The sequence below is a fragment of the Crocuta crocuta genome, unplaced genomic scaffold (genome assembly GCF_008692635.1).
Source record: "Crocuta crocuta isolate KB4526 unplaced genomic scaffold, BGI_CrCroc_1.0 scaffold216, whole genome shotgun sequence".
Taxonomy (NCBI): domain Eukaryota; kingdom Metazoa; phylum Chordata; class Mammalia; order Carnivora; family Hyaenidae; genus Crocuta; species Crocuta crocuta.
The window spans coordinates 5,812,071-5,832,695 of NW_027531504.1; the positions used below are offsets into that span (position 1 = coordinate 5,812,071).

General features: G+C 35.7%; 1 protein-coding gene across 3 annotated transcripts in view; it reads left to right on the top strand.

Moving 5' to 3' along the window:
• NTN4 (netrin 4) overlaps positions 1-19,744 on the top strand; it is a 121,280-nt gene extending 101,536 nt beyond the window's left edge. Inside the window, exons 6-10 of one of the 3 annotated variants that reach the window (XM_077772148.1) lie at positions 1,365-1,578; positions 1,917-2,032; positions 10,040-10,108; positions 13,085-13,255; positions 19,077-19,744. In XM_077772148.1, coding sequence (XP_077628274.1) covers positions 1,365-1,578; positions 1,917-2,032; positions 10,040-10,108; positions 13,085-13,255; positions 19,077-19,213 — 707 coding nt within the window. In that variant the 3' untranslated portion in view covers positions 19,214-19,744. The remainder of the gene's footprint in view (positions 1-1,364; positions 1,579-1,916; positions 2,033-10,039; positions 10,109-13,084; positions 13,256-19,076) is intronic. The other 2 variants (XM_077772149.1, XM_077772150.1) reach the window with 2 other exon arrangements.
• Positions 19,745-20,625: the final 881 nt, after the last annotated feature.

A 20,625-nucleotide genomic window follows, 5' to 3' on the forward strand; every position in this document is an offset into this window, starting at 1 on the left:
TTCAGGACAGCTGGGCTCCAGTGAGAGCTCTCTTCTGGGTTGTAGACTGCCAACTTCTCATCGTAGCTGCACATTCTTCACAGAGAAGAGAGCACTGAGCTTTTCATCCCCTTGCAAGAACATCAACCTGGTCACCCCTGAGACTGCATCCAAATGTCCCAAAGACTACCTCCAGACACCACCACACTGGAGATTAAACTTCAACATATGAATCTGGAGGGTACACAGTCAGTCCACAGCACCATGAGAATTAAATCTAGCTTTCTTCCTATCCCAGACCTGAACCCTCTTCAGCTGTATCACTACAAATTCATGACTACTGACCTCTAGTGTGGCCTTTCTGTGCCCGGCAATTATACTTCACTATGTCTCTAATTCTACTCTTCATCTCTCTAGCCTGGTGACTTTGCTTCCTATTCCATCCAGAAAAGTCAGGAAAAAAGCAATCAGAAGAGCAATTCCACCAGCTCCCACTACTGCATTTATCCACTTTCCTACATCTGTGCCCATATGCCCCACTCTGCACCCTGTCACTATGAACTGATCATGTTCCTACCCAAGGCCAGCATCTCCTTTTCTGCAGCACATCCTGTCCGTCTTCTTCACTAAGTATAATACTATGCTCAAGTATCCCTCCAGCAATGCTCCCAGCTTTCTTATGGTCATCAATTTTTTCCTTCTATTGGATCATTCCCATCCAACATCAAATATTCACAATCTATCTCATGGTAACATAAACAAAAACTCAAATCTTCACTTGCATTCCTATCCCCTCCAGTTTTAGCTACCACCACATTTCTGAGCTGTTACCATGCTCAAATTCCTCCACTCTCATCTCCTTGGCCTACTTCAGATGGGCTCACCACTCATCATTGTGGTAAAACTGTCTCTTTTGAGGACACCAATGGTCTTCATATTGTCAAATGCAAAAATATGTCCCGATTCCCCATCTTCTTGGGCCTCTCAGCATTTAATGCAGCTGATGTTACCTACCTGATGTGGAAATCTTGTTTAGCTTCCAGAACACCACACTTTCATGATTTTTTTTTTCCTTTCTTGCTAACTGCTCCTTTTTGGTCACCTTTGCTGGTTATTTTCAACACCCCAAGCAAAAGCCATTTACATTTAATGCCCTCTAATTTAAAATAAATAACGTAGTTCATTTTTCAGCAAATCTGCCTTCCTGATTATATCTTCTTATCTGTAATTTAATTAGCTTTCATTCTCAGCATCTACCAACTGGCTAAGGAGGAGTCTTAGAGGTATGCTGGGTAGTAAAGTGAAACTATTTCAGGATTGCCAGGCCTGATCTTCACAGATAACCTAGTTTACTCATCAGTCCTTGTGCGTCCTCTCTGTTGTAGAATGTTCCTGTCATCCAGTTGGATCAGCCATCCTTCCTTTCAGCTCAATGACCTTCTGTGATCCCAGCAATGGTGACTGCCCTTGCAAGCCCGGGGTGGCAGGGCCACATTGTGACAGGTGCATGGTGGGGTACTGGGGCTTCGGAGACTATGGCTGCAGGCCCTGTGACTGCGCAGGGAGCTGTGACCCGCTCACAGGAGACTGCATCAGCAGGTGAGTGTGCATGGCTCTTGCTCTGTCTTTGTGTCCTTTGGATTCTTTTGAAGATCTGGTAGTGATTTAGAACATCTTGCATGCTATTAGTGCAGGAAAGGTGCATTTGCACAGTTCTTTGAAGAATCTTTGTCAAATCTGTTCTTGCAAGATTCTTGACATGGTCTGATTCATTTTGCAAAATAAATGATTAATCTTAACAATAGGCCCTTAAAACACTATTTCTGAAAACTAAAGGGATGGGAAAGTACCTGATTAGGTTTATGTCTCCAAAAATATATTCATTTCATTCAAGTTCTAAAAAAAATCCTTAACTTCATTATTTTCTATTTTATTAGCAGTGCAGACATGGACTGGTATCATGAAATTCCTGACCTCCATTCCATGCACAATAAAAGTGAACCAGCCTGGGAGTGGGAGGGTGAGCAAGGATTTTCTGCACTTCGACACTCAGGTGAGACGATAGATATAACCAGATACCATATATCCAGGTCTAGTCTTTTTTAAAATTTTATTTTAAAATGCTTTATTTATTTCTGAGAGAGAGAGAGAGAGAGAGACAGCGTGAGCAGGGGAAGGTCAGAGAGAGAGGGAGATACAGAATATGAAGCAGGCTCCAGGCTCTGAGCTAGCTGTCAGCGCAGAGCCCAATGTGGGGCTCGAACCCACAAACCATGAGATGATGACCTGAGTCAAAGTCGAATGCTTAACCGATTGAGCCACCGAGGAGCCCCATTTCCAGTTCTAGTCTTAAGTAACAGCGACTTGTGACAAACAAGAAAACAACTCGTGGATCCTATGAGGGGAACACTTTAGCTCTGAGGTTAATAAAGTAGTGACCTCCTTAAGTATAAAACTACTCAATATAGCTAAGGAGTATTTAACAAGTTTCTGTTTATTAGAAGAACATATTAATTAGTATAGAAAATCTGGAAAATTCAAAACATTACAGTAAAACAAAATATCCAAATCTCATTACCCAGGCTGTTAGTGTTTTGGTGTGTCTTTCTCTGTCTAAAACATACTCTTGTACAGAGGTGAAAGCGAACTGACTATGTCAGGTTTGTAAATGTGGAGATCCATTTAAAGGAAGAATGTTCTTACAGACCCGAGTGTAACTTAATATGCACAAAGCCAGGTGTGAACTCCTTATGTTTATATCTTTTACACAACTAGAAAACAAAAATAATTTTATAAACTAATTATAAGCCAAATAATAAAACTAACAAAATTCAAATTAACACCATTAATTCAATATGAAAAATGATTTTTACTGAAGCCAAAACACTCTTCACTACACAAATATGGTTCTTTAAGTCTGCCAGGTTTGTACTACTATTTCCTCTCAGCTTTCCTATGATGTTTATCTGTTCCTTTGTTTGATGAACCTGCTGTGAAACTGGTGTGAATATGTGACTTCTGTGTTCATTCTGTCTCTATTCTTTTCTTGTAAGAAGTTGAGTGGTGCTGTTCAGNAGCATGAGCTCTTGTGTCAGCATTTAGTTGTAAAGAGCTCCCCAAATGTTACAAATGAAACGTATAATAAATTTTTAAACTTTTTTATTGGGGTATAATTGATATAAAACATATTAGTTTAGGTGTACAATATAATGATTCAATATTTGTGTGTATTGTGAAATAGTCACCAAAAGAATTATTTTTATTAAACATTACAAATGCTGAAAATGGATTATGAACACCCATAGACACACCTATCAAACTTTAAGTTTTGCCATTTTGTTTTATATTTTCATTTAAATTTTAAAGTGTTATAGATACATTTGAAGACCTGTACCAGTCTCCAACTTCATTAGCCTCCCTTACTCCACAGAGTAATCGCCACCCTGAATTTTGGTATTTATCATTCTCTTTCATATTTTTACTATTTTACTACATATATACATAGAGTGTTTTAAAACTGCATGTACTTAACTTACCTACGCCTTGAAAGCTTTTTTTGACCTAAATATATATTTTTTTAGATTTATGCCTTCTACTATTTGAATATACCATTTTTTATTTTCTCATCATTTGCCATTTAGTAGATTGCCAATTTCTAATTTTCCACTGTTATATTTAATGTTACCACAAATGTCCTCTTAAATGTAACTTTGTGCACTTGAGAAGGAGTTTCGCTAGAACAGGGGCTGGCCAACTGGCCCTCAGACCCAATCAGGCTGCCATCTATTTTTCTACAGCCTACAAACTACCTGTTCTAATGTTTAGATGGTTATAGTTTAAATGGTTATATAAGTGGGGCACCTGGGTGGCTCAGTCGGTTAAGCGTCCAAATTGGCTCAGGTCATGATCTCATGGCTCATGGGTTCTAGCCCGGCACTGGGCTCTGTGCTGACAACCTAGAGCCTGCTTCAGATTCTGTGTCTCCCTCTCTCTCTGCTCCTCCCCCACTTGTGCTCACTCGCTCTCTCTCTCTCCTGCATGTGCACACACTCTCTCTCAAAAATAAATAAACTTTAAAAAATAAAATAGTTATATAAGTACCTACATGATAATCTTTAATTTTGTCTCTTAGACCAACATATTTATTATCTGTCCCTTTATAGAAAATGTTTGCTGATCCTTTTTCTACAGTACAACTCAGCCACTGTTGGGTCACAAGTATGCTTTTTATCGAATTTACCACATATTGCCAAATGGCTCTCCAAAGCAGGTGTACAGATTTGCATTCCACCAGCAAAGTTTGGTATCCCATTGCTCCACATCCTTACTGATACTTTGTATTTATTTAACAAATTTTTATGTAACACCAAGGGGCTAAGAACTCTTCTACCTCACTCACTAACTCAGGCACAATTCAACTCCTTTAATATTTTCCGATTTCGAAAGTTAACATTATCAAACCTCTCAACTTCTGCCAATCTGATGAGTGTGAAATGAGACCCTGCCATTTTAAGTTGTATTATCCGGATTACTAACAGTTTTAGTAGCTTTTCATGGTTTATTGGCCATTCAGGTCTCTTTTTCTGTGTATTTCCAATTTGTAATTTTCTCACTACTTAGTAGTTCTTTATAAATTTATTCATCTATCCAACAAATATTTATTGAATACCCATACTATGCATCAGTACTGTAAATATAGTAATAGAACAAAACTGACAAAAATCCCAGACTCCAAGGAGACTACATTCTCGTGGAGGAAGACAATTAAAAAATAAATCAATCAATGTTTGTGTCACATTGTCTAATATAATAGAGAAATAAAGCAGGGAGGGAGATAATAAGCGGTTGGGAGGGGCATACTTTTATTTATTTCTTTTTTTTGAGTTTCTTTTTTTTTTTTTTTTTACAAATAGTTTATTGTCAGGTTGGTTTCCATATAACACCCAGTGCTCATCCCCAGAAGGGGAGGGGCATACTTTTAAATAAGGGTGATCAAGGAAAGTCTTGTGAAAGGTAATGTTTGGGGGAAAACATCTGAAAAAGGTAAGAGAGTGAGCTATACAGATAAAAGAAGGAGGACAGTTTAGGCAGAAGACACTGCAAGTGCAAACGCCCTGTGGTTAGCAAAGAGACCAGGGTTATTGGGGCAGCATAAGAAACCACAATTTTAATACATTTTCATAGAGAATGTATGGACTCTTGAAGAATCAAGAACCCAAATTTGAGAAACACTGGTATTTGTCCTTTTTTTCACTTAACAGGATCTTACAATTCTTTTCCTAATGGTTTCGTTTTATGTCACAACAGGAAAGAAGGTGGGAAAGATAAAGAAATACAAAGTTGTTGTATTTATCTTTTTAGCATTTGAAATAGAAAAAATCTTTCCCATTAATTTTTTGCCTCAATGCTAAATAGTCTGAATTCTATAATCTTAACTTTAACAAGTTTTGAAAGTTTTCTTCTATTTTTCTAACACAATGATTTTCATGATTATCCAACTTTGTCTGCTAAGCCAAATCTGTAAAAATCAACTTTTTAGCACCATGGGACATTCATTAAGCCAATCATGTTACTAGGGAGCTGGCAACACACCAATTAAACACATAACTTGCTGGCATCAGAATGACTCCAGACTCACATGCACAACAGCTGTTCAGTCTGTGATATCCCCCAGAGAGTCTCTGAAATTCATCTGGAGGGGCTCCAGATTGAGGAAGACATTGTTCAGTTTCCTGCTACACAGCAAAGTTCCCACTGGGCATAGAATAGCGCTCCTGGGCACCTTTTACCAACAAAGAAGTGATAATCAGTTTCCTAAGCACCACAGTTCATCCTCAAATGTATCTACCTGCCTACCTATTTACCTACCTACCTAAGTTTCCATAACTAGAAGTGTAATGCACTATAACAACAAGATACCCTTAATTTCTACCACTTCTTGTGAGATAGAGAACATTAGATATAAAATTTTACTTCCTGTACAACAAATCTGGCTTTAACTGGTACCCCAGAACTGTAAATGGTGTTCTCATAACCCAGTATTAACTAACTAGGTTTTTCTCCCCTTAGAATGCCTTTAATAAAACACATCTGGGTTAAATCTTGATCAACAAAGATTCATTCAAAAACAAATTTGAATGTCTGATTTCTTAATAAAAAGGAAGTATTGGAAAGCAGCCACAGAAAGATCTTCAAATAACAGAACTTTGTATGTTCTTGTTGGCTGAAGGACTAAAAAGAACATAAGGAATAATACATGCCCTTTGGAGTTCAGTTGGGTTTTTTAGAACTCTCCAGCTTTGGTGGAATTATCAAAGGCCATGGGCTATCTAGGTTACTACAATTTCTGAAGGAGTAACCCTCTCTGCTATGTTTAGATTGTATGCAATATTATTTAACAACTCACAACAGCTAATTTTATTTTATTTTTTTATTTTTTTCCTTGCTCATTTTTACTTTTATTTTTTATTTATTTTATTTATTTATTTTTTTACAAATAGTTTATTGTCAAATTAGTTTCCACATAACACTCAGTGCTCATCCCCACAAGTGCCCTCCTCCATGCCCATCCCTCCTCCCCCCCACATCCATCAGTCCTCAGTTTTTGTCAGCATTCAAGAGTCTCTCATGGCTTGCCTCTCTCCCTTTCCCCCACCATTTCCGCCCTTCTTCTCCCCCTTGTTCCTCCGTCAGGCTCCTCCTAATCCTCCTATACATGCAAACATATGATATTTGTCCTTCTCTGCCTGACTTATTTCACTCAGCATAACACCCTCAAGGTCCATCCACGTTGCTATATATGGCCAGATTTCATTGTTTCTCATTGCCATGTATTATTCCATGGTATAGATAAACCACATCTTCTTGATCCATTCATCTGTTGATGGACACTTAGGCTCTTTCCATGTTTTAGCTATTGTTGAGAGTGCACAACAGCTAATTTTAAGCACCTATGATTTCTAATTCCCACTATTTAATTCCACTGTGGTTTTTAACTTGCAAAATCTCATTCTCTGGTTTCTAGCAGCTTTAGTTAGAGTCGTCATATCACTATTTGCCACATTTCCATGTCTACCCAACCTCGTTTCACCAGAATCATACTCCCATTTCCACAGCCATATTCTGTCAGCAACTCTAAGTCATTATACTCTCCTCACACTAGACCTCTATTGTTTCTGCTGACCCAGATCCATTTCCCCTTTATTCTTGCTATTTCTGTGGCAGCTTAACCCAAACTTTCTCTAGGGAACCAGCCTTCCCCCATTTAGTACAGTCTTGGTGAGGCCAATCAGATGTTCTCTCCCTGGAATTTAAATCGTGAGCTGAAAGTGACAAAGTCTGAAAGTGATCACAGTTCATGATTCCAATGGCACAGCCATAAAAGAGACTGCATAACATCCTCTATCCAGTTCTCTCAGGTCACTCTCCTGATTCTTGTCTTTTCTGAGTTCTGGTTCTTCAGCGTTTTCTCCTTTCTATGAGCTACTCCATATCCTTTCAACAATTAAGGTAAACCAATGATTGCTACCAAAAGACCTTAAGTTACACACTCCTAAAGTGCTCTCCTCCTAATGTCCCTATTTCTGTTAGTAATACTTTAGTCTTCTGTCACTTTAGCTGAAAACTCCAACTTCATCCTTAGACTTCCTCTTCCTTTGTTGTCATCCAATCCATTAACAAGATTTGTAGACTCTAACTCTGCAGCCTCGCTTAATATTTCTTCCTTTCTAGACCCACAGCCATTTCTTTAGTTCAGACCTACATTTCATCTGACTTACGGAGACAGTACCGTGGAAAGAGCCAGGACTTCAGATTCTCCCAGGCCCGGGCTTAAAATCTGGCTTTTTTACTTGTTAGCTTTGCCGCCTTGGACAAGCTAATTAACTTCTCTGAGCCCTTATTTTTTCATTTGTTAATAAAGCCTATCCTATAAGGTTATTATAAAGATTAAATAAGGGGTGCCTGGGTGGCTCAGTTGGTTAAGCGTCCGACTTCGGCTCAGGTCATGATCTCACAGTTTGGGATTCGAGCCCCCCGTCGGGCTCTGTGCTGACAGCCAGCTCAGAGCCTGGAGCCTGTCTTCAGATTCTGTGTCTCCCTCTCTCTCTGACCTTCCCTTGCTCATGCTGTCTCTATCTCTATCTCAAAAATAAATAAAACATTAAAAAAAGATTAAATAAGATCATATAAAGTTCCTTATATAGTTTATGGCTTATAGTTGGCACTCAATTCATGTTGTTACTATCAATTTCATCATCTTCTAACTGGTCTCTCCACCTCTATTTTCCTCTCTTTTCCAGTACTTTTGATGTGCTAATGCCATGTTAATTTAAATTTAATTTAATTAACTTAATAACAGGTTAATTTTCATTATCTTTCATATATATGCATTTTTAAAATTTATGTAACTTCTTTAATCTGATAAGCTTTGAAAATTCTCCTTTATCAGTGGGCAAAATGGGTGAAGGAGAGCAGGAGATACAATCTTCCAGTTACGGAATGAATAAGTCATGGGAATAAAAGCCACTGCATAGGGAATATAGTCAATGATACTGTAATAGCATTGCATGGTGACAGATGGTAGCTACCCTTGTGATGAACACAACATAACACACAGGCTTGTTGAATTGCTATACTGTACACCTGAAACTAATGTAACCTGGTGTGTGACCTGTACTCAAAATTTTTACAAATTTCCCCTTTATCTAGCAAATTAAATTCAGACCCTAACTGAATATCAGTCAAGGTCCTCCCTGATGCCTTCTATGATTCACAACTCAGTCTGTACCAAGGAAAAACAGAACCACTCATTCTTCCATGAATACACTCTGCCTTACTCTCTTACATTTCTTTACTCACTCTTTTATCTCTATATTCTTGTCAAATTTCTATGTGTTAGAATCTTAGATGAGTAAACAAATGTAAAACACTTAAAATAATGCCTCGCTGCTCCCCATAGTAATGGTACATACTACATAGTAGCTGCTTCCCAGTAAATGTTACCTACATTTACGCCACTCAATGCCTTTAACATGCAATGCGTGAAGGCAGAAGAGGAGAAATGATAAAATTATATCAAATTGTTAAATAAGTAAGAACAGAAATCCTATTCCTTCTAGGAATTTAAAGATAAATAAGACATGACTATTTTCCTCAAGGATCACAGTTTAGAAAGGAAACAGATAAATAAGAATGCTATATATAGACTATGTACAAAAGCATTTTGAAAGTCTTTCACAGGGCCAGGCAAATAGCTCACACACAATAATTGTAACACATAATTTAAACCGTTGGAAGAATATTCTATGTATTCTTCAGGGTCCATTTCAAATCCTTCTCCAGCCATGTAGCCTTTTTCCATCTTCCCAAACATGTGACTCTCCCACCCAAGCATATCGTATGTCTTAGAAGACATCACTGTTTATACACTTGCTTTATTCACATTACTGAATTGTAAGCCTTCAGGCAAGAATTGTATATTACTCATCTTTATATACTCTGAAGTATATAGCACCATGCCCTGCACATAATAGGTGCTCAATAAATACTTTTAAATTGGATGGTATTACCCTCAAAGGACTGCTTATTTGACTTTTTTTTTTTTTACTCTATTTGACGTTTGCTGTAGTGAACATTAATTGTAAAAAGAAATTGTCTTTTCTATAGTTTATCCATTTAGTTGTTCCTTTACACTAGCATGGAATTTTAATATTGGACTATATCATAACATCAATTACAAGCATTAAAATCTATCATTGTGTCTAGCTTTCTATATTTCTCTTAAGTCAATACTGTACTGGATGATAACTAATTCAATTCAGAAAGTGACTCTACTTTGTTTGAATAACTTTTTATGATTTCTTAGTATTTATGGATTATATGAATCACTCCAGCCTTAAAGAGTTATGCTACGTGATACCTGAAACTAAGATAACTTTGTTAATTATACCTCAATTTTTTAAATAAAAATGAGTTATGCTACCTGGATTTACTTGCTGTGTTTCTTTTTCTCTTCTTTGTTTCTAAATAACTGACACAATTTTTCACTTACTTTTTGTAGGTAAATGTGAATGTAAAGAACAGGTGTTAGGAAACCCCAAGGCATTCTGTGGAATGAAGTATTCATACGGTGAGTTTAAAGTCCTGAATGCTTCTAAGAATCTATTCAAACTAAATCCAAAGAGTTTTTAGGAAATGGGAGGTCTAGTCTATGACATTCTCAATATATCAAAGCATTAGTCTTATATAATAATACCTAGTAGAGACAGTGTTGAAGGTCCTAACGAGGGCAGGAGGCTGCCAGAGCAAAGACAAAGTCATCCTACTATGAAGAAGAGAGGCAAATAAAAAGAAGAAAACCATAACATATAATCCTTTCTTATGGATGCTTGTCTCAGTAACCTAAAAGGGAAATCTCTAACCACTAAAATTATTCCTATGCCAGTTTCATGTAGTATTACCAGTTTCGAGTAATGATCTGTACCACTTACCATGTAGTAATATGAAGCAAAAATCAATTTAAACACTATGTCACAGTAGTTCAGAGCTCAAGCTTTGGATTCAGACCTATGTGGGTTGGATTTCTGGTTTACTGGGTAACTTCACCTTTCTAGACTCCTTCATCTGTAAAATTGGATGCTGCCACCTTCCTCATAAAATGAGATTTTATGAAAAGCATAGGGCACATTACCTAGCACACACTATATGCTCAGTAACTGGTAGGGAGAAGGAAGAGAATATATATTTAGGAAGCACTGAGACTAGCTGTCCATTCAAATGTCTTCCCTGCCCTGTCTGTGTATTCTAGATTTCTCTATTTTTCAAATACCAGGGAAATACAAAGGAAAATGTCACTGCTTATGTAAAGACTGTTCCTATCTTCAAACTCTAAATGGCTTTATGCTTACTATTAAATATACTAGATGCCTTATCTTGCTGACATATTTTTTACTAGTATCTAAGGCTTTTTATTGTTCCATAATTCATACTGCCTGAAATACATATAACAATGAAGAGAAAATTTTGTCATGATCTCTGAAACAAAGTGTTTAGGTTCTTTTTTTCCTCATATGTTCTTGATAATATTGTATTTAATCTCATAAAAGATTTTTTTGAAGTAAATGTTAAAAATCTCATAAATCTTGGGGTGCCTGGGTGGCTCAGTTGGTTGAGCATCCAACTTTGGCTCAGGTCATGATCTCACAGTTCGTGAGCTTGAGCCCCATGTTGGGCTCTGGGCTGACAGCTTAGAGCCTGGAGCCTGCTTCAGATTCTGTGTTTCCTTCTCTCTGCCTCTCCCCCACTCATGCTCTGTCTCTCTGTCTCTCCAAAATGAATATTAAAATTTTTTTAATTCATAAATCTTACCTAAAATTACATGCATATTTCCCTCCTTGCACTTGACAACTTGGCTAAACAATAGAAGAAAACTTTTTAAATGTATAGCGCTCAATAAAGAAAAATTTGTTTCGAGAAAATGGTATTTACTATCAAAAGCCAAAAACAAGACAATTTAGTGCAAAGGTGATCATTTTAATGGAAACATCAACTAGTTTTCAATATTACATATATTTGGTAGCTCTCTGAATTTACAAACTGCACTGGCATCTTTTAATACAATTGTACTATTATCTGCTTAAGAAACTTTGAATCCTCTGCTTTGTTCTTTTTTTTAAGTTTATTTTTATTTATTTGGGAGGGGGGCAGAGAGAGGAGAGAGAGAATTGCAAGCAAGCTCCATACTATTAGCACAGAGCCCAATGCAGGGCTCAAACTCATGAACCATGAGATCATGACCCCATAAGATCTTGACCCGAAGTCAAGAGTCAGAGGCTCAACCAATTGAGCCACCCAGGCATCCTGAAATACCTTGTTCTGATTAAGTGCGATACACCTACCAACTTGGGAAAAAATGGTTTTCCATTCCCCATTCTCTCCATTAATGGAAAAAAGAAACTTGATTCATTTGTTTATTACTTTAGAAAATATTTATTAATTTATAATAATGAATAGATGAGGCCCCTGTTCTCTTTGAACATACAGTCTAGTGGAAAAATAACAGTGAACATTTACTGAGCATTAACTGTGCATGAGGAACTATGCTATGTACCTTTCATGTGTTTATCTTGTTGGGATTCCAGCCCAAACTCTACCTCTCTGACTGGTCATGCAAATTTGGGAAGTTCACTTGATTTCTTATAACTTGCTTCCATAAAACAAGATTAGGTGAACTCTTAAGACCATTTAGAAGTCTAAAATTTGGTGATTCTATAAAGGCTACTATCTGACAACCATATTCGTAGAAAATGAGACCAGCCAGTATAGGGTTCCCTCATTACACAGAATTTTCTATCAAGATATAGATGAGCCAATAAGAACTCCTCTAATAGTATAGAACATTACATTCAGTGTTCTTTAGATCTACTTTATTCCTCACCCCAAATTATTCCACTGCTTAATCCCCAGCCCCATCATTTCATACATTGAAGAACTTAGCATAATAGAATCATGAGTTATAGAGAATATTGAAGTTCTACCTTCATGTAGAAGGCCAGCCACTCCAAGTCCAGATGGCTTGCATTTTACATCTGGGAAAGAAGGTTAAATACTCCATTTTTAATTATTTAATTATTTAATCTCTTTAGAATATGCAAAATATATTCTGGCAATAAAATATTGTTTGTTCTTTGTTGTAACTTTATACACAGTGAGCCACAGAGTACGATATAATCAGAATCTAAATAAAAACCAGGATAACAATTCTACTTTCTATACATCTTTTTTCTGTTTGGATTTTGATAGCTGAATGTGTTCAAGATTATGTTTACAGTATGCATATGGCTGACAGTCTCTTAGCATAATGACATGAGTAACAGTAGCACATGAAAATGTTGAAGAAGGAAGAGTATAGTTAATAGAGATAAATAAGGTGAAGCCAATGTAAAAGTTCGTGAACCTAATGTGATTTTTAAAGCAAATTTCCACATTTGCATCATCATTAGTTAACTTTTCCACTATACTCTGAAATGCATATTTAAGTTTTTCAGAGTTCAAAAGGTAACACAAAATTCTTTGCATTTTGACTTTTGGGATTGTGTTGTTACAGTGCTAAAAATAAAGATTTTATCAGCTCATGACAAAGGATCTCATGCTGAGGTCAATGTGAACATAAAAAAAGTCTTAAAATCTACCAAATTGAAAATTTTACGGGGAAAACGAACATTATATCCAGAATCGTGGACTAACAGAGGCTGCACTTGTCCAATCCTCAATCCTGGTAAGCATTAGACTTTTCTAGCTTAGTAACTACTTTGTCTCTGCTGATTTGCTCCTTGTCTTAACATTCTCTAAACCACAACTGAAATAAACTCACCAAGAGTATGTCTCCTTTTCACCATCTGAATTCTGGAAAAAATCGAAATGGTATTCTTTGAACTGACATCAAAAAACTGTTTCTCTTCCAAATGTTCTAAAAAGTAAAATATTTAAAAATCCAGCAATATAATAATGTTTGTCCTAAAAGAGAAGTTTCAGCTTGGTTCCAGGTGCCAGTAGCATAGAAAACACTTTCATAATTTAGTTACCACTAATACTTCATCTGAAAGCTAGGTCCTATTACGGTGCCCTGGGTAGAATTTGCTCCCAAAGGAAATTCAAATGCAAAATTCCATCTGTACAAATAATACTGAATTCGTTTTTACAATTGCATGAGAAGCATCTGTTTCTCCTGGATAGAAAACAACTCTCAAGTTCTCATCATCTTGTTTTTCATTAAATGATCATTCTGGTTTCAAATTAGAAACAGCAGAAATGTAAAACAACAACAACAACAACACTGTAGAATCTTAGAAAAACTGGAAATTAAGGGAAATTTACACCTTAAAATGTTACTACAGTGGTAGAGGCAAGTGAGTAAGCATGGGAATCTTACCTTTACGCTCTACAAGTATACTTTCATACTGTGTCATAAGCTGCTTATTTCTCTGTCTCCTTCATTCAATTTGAGGATAGGATTTAGATTTTTGATCACAGCATCTCTAGTACCTACCATTAGTACCTAAAAATAACATACCCAGATATTAAGTTATTAAAAGAAATATATATTTTTTAAATCCTTTGTATTCTCCACTTTATGTAGTTACCATCTGTATTTAAGTGGCACTGCTAAAAGAGGTGCATAATTTATGCTATGGATCTAATTCCTTTAAAATAGAAGTCCAGGAAACCCCAGTTATGTTAATAAGAAATTACTATAGTCTTTGATTAATACTTTGGAGAGAAACAGATAACTGAGTGACAGAGAAAAAGAGAAACACTCAATAAAGATTCCCCCCTAAACGATATAAAAGTAATATAAAACTGTTGACATTTTGACCTGTTGACTAATCTCTTACATCCTTTTATACCTTTTTAGTATTTTATTTCTTATTTTAAATTTTAATAAGGAAAAGGAAAAGAAATAAAATGTTTTCAAAGAACAAATGAAGTAATCAGAATCTTGGATTTTGAATACAGAAAACTAAAAGTCATTAACTTAAGTTCTATTTCCTAGTAACATGTATGTAGAGGCTCTTCCTATAAGGACTTTCTACTATCTTGGCAAAAGAAAAAAAAAATATGACCAGTTTTTTAGTAAGACATTCAAAAAAAAAAAAAAACCTTTGACCATCTGAGCCACCCTCCAGGAAGTGAACTATACTTCCTAATCAGGTTTCTGCCAGAGTCAAAGAATCAACTGAATTCATCACAATTGAAAACATAAGCGCAATTATTCAAAGAATTCTTAAAAACATGTTTACTTGCTTTGAAGAAAAGATTGGAACCTGCCAAAGCAAAACCAGACACTCTTTCATTTCACTTTGTTTTTCCATTTTTATAAGTTCAATAGCTAAGGCCAAAGAAAGCTGATAAGAAAATTCGGAAACCTTACATGCCAACTTGCTTCCTCTGCTACTTTTTTCAAAAGGAGCAGTCTAATTGGCATCCCTGCAAATTCATTCATTCCTACATTCATACATACATTTACTCATTCATCAATCAATTTAGGATATCAAGACTAGCACTAAAGTATTAATTTTCTTTTTCTATGGAAACAAAATAAACCGTGTGCCCTCAAACATGTAGCAAAGTAGATGTCAAAGGCATAAAAATAGGAAAGCAAAATGTACATGCTAGTAAGTAGTGTAACAGATAACATTGTTTTCCATGCTAACTTTTGGCATGATGCTACTCCATAATTTATGGATTTATTCAGTATCATTTTTATTAGTTTATATTTATACATTATTTTTTTCACTGTATTTATTTTAGAGAGAGAGAGAGTGAGCAAGGGAGAGTAGCAGAGGGAGAGAGAGAGAGAGAGAGAGAATCCTTAGCAGGCTCCATGCTCAGTACAGAGCTTGATGCAGGGCTCTATCTCACAACCATGGGATCATGACCTGAGCAGAAACCAAGGGTTGGATGCTCAACCGACTGGGCCACCCAGGTGCCCCAAATTTATACTTATACTTTAAATTAATGGTAAACTCCTAGAGTATTCTATTTATAGTTTCAAAGTAAATTCATTTAAAATACTAGACTTAGCAATGAAGTTTTCTAAAAATTATTTATTGTGTTTTTAAATGATGTTATTACTTTAGGTGTGATACAAACATAATACTATATCAAGATCATTATATTTTAATTATACTGTTAATTAAATATTGGGATTCTTTTTCACACAGAAGCTAAAGTTACTCTTTAAAGAATTTTATTATTTTATAATCCATCTTACATTTGTGCTCTACAGTGTGTTTAAAATCTCTATCATTATTTTCTCCCTTTTTTTTTGAAAACACCATCATAGCTGTTTTTAAGCTTAGTGCCAAATGCTTTTAATAATTTTTTAAATAACCCTCTTGAGGCACCTGTGTGGCTCAGTTGGTGAAGCATCTGGCTGTTGATTTTGGAGTTGTGAGTTTGAGCCCCACACTGGGTGTAGAGACTACTTTAAAAAGTTTAAAAAATCTTAAGGGGCACCTGTGTAGCTCAGTTGGTTAAGCGTCTGACTCTTCATCTTGGCTCAAGTCATAATCTCACAATTCTTGAGTTCCAGCCCCACGTGGTGCTCTGTGCTGACAGCGCTAACAGCACAGAGCCTACTTGGAATTCTTTGTTTCTCCCTTACCCCCCGCCCCCTCTCTCTCCCTCCCCAGTTCACTTTCTTGGTCTCTCTTTCTCTCTCTCAAAAATAAATAAAAATTTTAAAATAAATATATAACTCTCTTATTATAGAAGCTATATATATCCATTATAAAAATTCAGGGAAAACGTTTAAATGTCACATTTCTTACCTCCAGAAATTCTCTGCTAACAGTTTAGTGCAAATCCTTCCAGATCTTCCTCCATGCATGTACATATTATAATTTTTAATCAAAATAAATTCATACTATGCTCTGTTCTACCACCTACTTTATTCAGTTAGTGATACTTGCCTTAAATTAATAGTTTATTTTCATATAGTATAATACTTGGACCATATTCCAGTTTCCCAACTGGTCTCAAAATGTCCTTTAGAACTGGTTTATCCTTGTCAGTGTTCAATCCAAGGTTATATATTGGGTATCTGGTTTTTAAGACTCTCAAGTCTCTTTTATTCAAGCACAGTTCCCTTATTGTTGAAAAAATTATTAGTGTTGAAGAAACTAGGCCAAGTGTCTTGTAGATTATATTACCTTCTATGTTTGTCTGGTTGATTACTTCTGGTGTCATTTATCTTGTCCCTTGACTGCCTATGTAATCTCTAAAGAAATGCTTGGTAGATTCAAGATAAACATTTTGACTAGAATCCATCAGAGATATTGCTGTGTGTGTACTTCATGTTAAATCATATCAGAAGACACAGTACCCAGATAACTTAACATCAGGTTACTAAGCCTGATCCTTTGGTTAGTGTGATGACAGTCTGATCTCTCCATTGGGCAGTTTTGTTTTTCCTTTTGAGGCTAGAAAATAATGAGCATGTTATTACTTAGTCATGATACAAACATCCAGTTTCCCATTAACTGTTGATTTAATGATTTTATCACTAAATGATAATCTTCCTGAATCAACAATTTCATTAGAGTTTGAGAAGTGATGTTTTTCTAATTTCTCTCATTGACTAGTTGATGTGCTTTTTTTTTTTTTCCAAATTTTTTAAATTTATTTTTAGGAGAGAGAGAGACAGCGTGAGCAGGGGAGGGTCAGAGAGAGAGGGAGTCACAGACTCTGAAACAGGCTCCAGGCTCTGAGCTGGCAGTCAGCACAGAGCCCGACGCGGGGCTCGAACCCACGAACCGCGAGATCATGACCTAAGCGAAAGTCGGACGCTTAACCGACTAAGCCACCCAGGCGCCCCTAGTTGATGTGCTTCTGTAAGGGGTTGTCTCTTTCATGCTGGGCTATTAGGTTACCATTCAATATAGTTCCTATTGTAAAAGGCAGGATAAATGCTAAATTCTTTCCCTATAATTTCCAATTTTCAAAGTAAGTAATGTTTTTAATAGCTGCCTCAAAAGATGACAAATTAGGGGTGCCTGGGTTGCTCAGTGGGTTAAGCGACCAACTTCAGCTCAGGTCATGATCACAGGGTTCTATGAGTTTGAGCCCCAAGTTGGGCTCTCTGCTGTCAAAGCAAAGCTGTCTCCCTCTCTCTCTGCTCCTCCCCCACTCACTCTCTCTCTCAAAAATAAATAAGCATTAAAAAAAGATGACAATTTAGTTTTTCTCATGATTTTGCTTTTTTGAGTATCATTTTGGAATTATGGATATTGGTTGATTCAGGACGTTTTGCTAGATACAAATTATTATGTTCCTTGGTGCTCAGATGATCACAACTTTAACAAGTTGTAACCCTTTCTTGCTACTCCCATGACCTTCTAAATTGATCCCCATTAATCTTTGAAAACTTCTGTGCCTTTTAGCATAATAGGATGTTCCATGCTACCTTGTATCTCCCTGCCCTGGACCTGAATAGCATTTGTCCAAGAAGCCTTGTTTTATTTTGTTTTTAGCGAGATCTGCTTAATTAGAGACCACAGTATATCTATTATAGGTATTCATTGCTACTAGGATACCTTTTTTGTTCATTTCCGTGGATAAACAAAATTTATATATATATATCATAAGAATATGTCTTTTATAATTTTATTAATATATGTTAATTTTTATATACATATATAAAGCCATGAGTTTAAATTTTCAGTTTAATTTTAGCATCTAGTATTTACCCTTAAGTTTTAAAGCATATGTCTCTTTATCTTGGAAAGCTGTCTTTTATAAACATAACTACTTATTTGCTCTACCCTATAATATTAAAGAAAATTATTTCAAAATATGAATATTGATATTATTACAAACATCTCCTAAAGAAGATTAACATATTTCCTTTTTTTTAGTGTATAGGTAATGAGATTATCCTTTCAGTTTTCTGTGTGTTATCCAAAAATTTGTATTTCAAGTCTGAAGAAAAGTTTCAATTACAAAGTCAACACTAGGTCCAGTGAAGTCTCAATTTTTTTTAAATATATGACAAACAAATATCCTATATCCCAAAAACACACTGACTTTCTATAGGAAATATGTGTTATTTTGTATAATTTATAACTCTTCCAATGTGTTTTTCACTTTTATAAAATCTTCAATTACACTACCATACATAGTGAGTCTCCAAGAAATACCAATTTATAGCAGTGTACTAAGCACCCACAGAATCCTCACTTCTTTACCACAAAGGGTGGTATAGTATAAACTAAAAGCTCTACAGTCAGACAGACTTGAGCTTAAGTCAGAGGGCTACTATTTACTGAGAGACACTGAACAAATTTTGTAATCTTGCTGAGTCTCAGTCCCCTTATTTGTGAAACAAGAAGAAAAACAAGACCTACTTCATAGGGTTATTTTCAGGATTAAATAAATAATATATGTAAACCACTTTGCACATAGTAAATGCTTACTGAGTGTCAGCTGTTACTACCTGTGACTCCCTATTTCAACTATGAATATATAAAAGCATGAACCATGCATATAAAACTACTGAAGTCACACCTCTCTCCTTCAATAAATTTGTTTTCTTTTAGGTTTGGAGTACCTTGTGGCAGGACATGAAGATGTAAGAACAGGCAAATTAGTTGTGAATATGAAAAGTTTTGTCCAGCACTGGAAGCCATCCCTTGGAAGAAAAGTGATGGATATTTTAAAAAGAGAGTGCAAGTAGCAATAAAGTTATATAAGACATAATGGCACTTCTCTATGTACAAAACACAAACTTAATGGAAAGGAGACCTCAAAAATGAAACTGGAATTTTTTAAGTGCCAAAATATATAGAAATGTTCCAATGCATAGGCCTTGTCTAACTTGACTCTTTGGGGGGCCATGTTTAAATACAGTTTGTTTCATAAAGACAAATGAAAAATCCTATGCTGATACCTGGTTTCTATGGGACTGATTCTGAAATTCATAACTATTACGAGTATTTTTAACAGCAGTGTGATAGTTTAGCAGTAATCCATTAAGGCAGTACATCTAACAAGGACTCCTTCCAGCTTCAAATATGTTACCTATATTTGTGCTACTTAAAGTAATTATGGAGATTTTAAGGACTCCCCAACCCTACTATCAAAAAAGGTTTTTCTTAAAAAAGAGCCTTCCTTTGCGTGATGTGTGTGAACTTTGGTCTGTGGGGTGTTAAATGGAACCTCTCCACATGTATATAGTATTTCCTTGTATAAAGCACTTTACTACCTACCACTTGTGTTGTGAAAGTTTGGAAACTATTGTTGACAGAAAGAAAAAAAAAAGGGCGTGTAAGAAAACCTACCGAAACAGAAGCACTGCCACTACATGTGGACAAAAGGAAGTTATACGTTTTAACTCTGAACACTTAGGAAAAAAATATGTGAAGATACAACCTAAAAGAACATGTTTGCATATCAAATCTTAGCTTCAGGCTAGAGGTTAGATTCCACAGATACCAGCCATGATGAAAAATTTTTTAAAAACTAAACCAGATGAGACTTTAAAATTAGAGGAATAAGAAATCTTAAGTGTAGAAATATGCTTGGATAAAGAGGAAATGGACTTTAAATTTTTAAAAGCTCATTTATTTGCAATGCACGTGTAAACACTGCAAAAATTATTATAGACACAGAATTTGTTTTATTTTTATGTTTAGTATTTAAACCTGAATGTTGAAACAGTTTCTCCTTATCTTTATTAACAATATATGGTCATTATATTTGCTCACTTTTTTGACATAATGTATGTGATAGTTCACTAAACTACAGTCTCATTATTCATCTGTACCCATGCATAAACACAATACATACAGTTTCTTCTGTACTTGAATATATGAAACATGAACCATAGTGCCATAAGATTAACTTCACATACAGAACATATTTTTTTCCCGAGGTCCTGTGGACNTAAATATTGCTCTGTTAATTTTTTTATATTTCATATATGTAATAAAGGAATATGATCTCCTGATTTTTGTCTCATTTCCTGATTAACTCTTTTAATGATGCTAAAGATTACCTTTTCTTAATGAGGGAACTCAAACCTAATTCCTTAAATTAAGAAAATCTGGGGGATACCTGGGTGGCTCAGTTGGTTAAGCCTCCAACTTT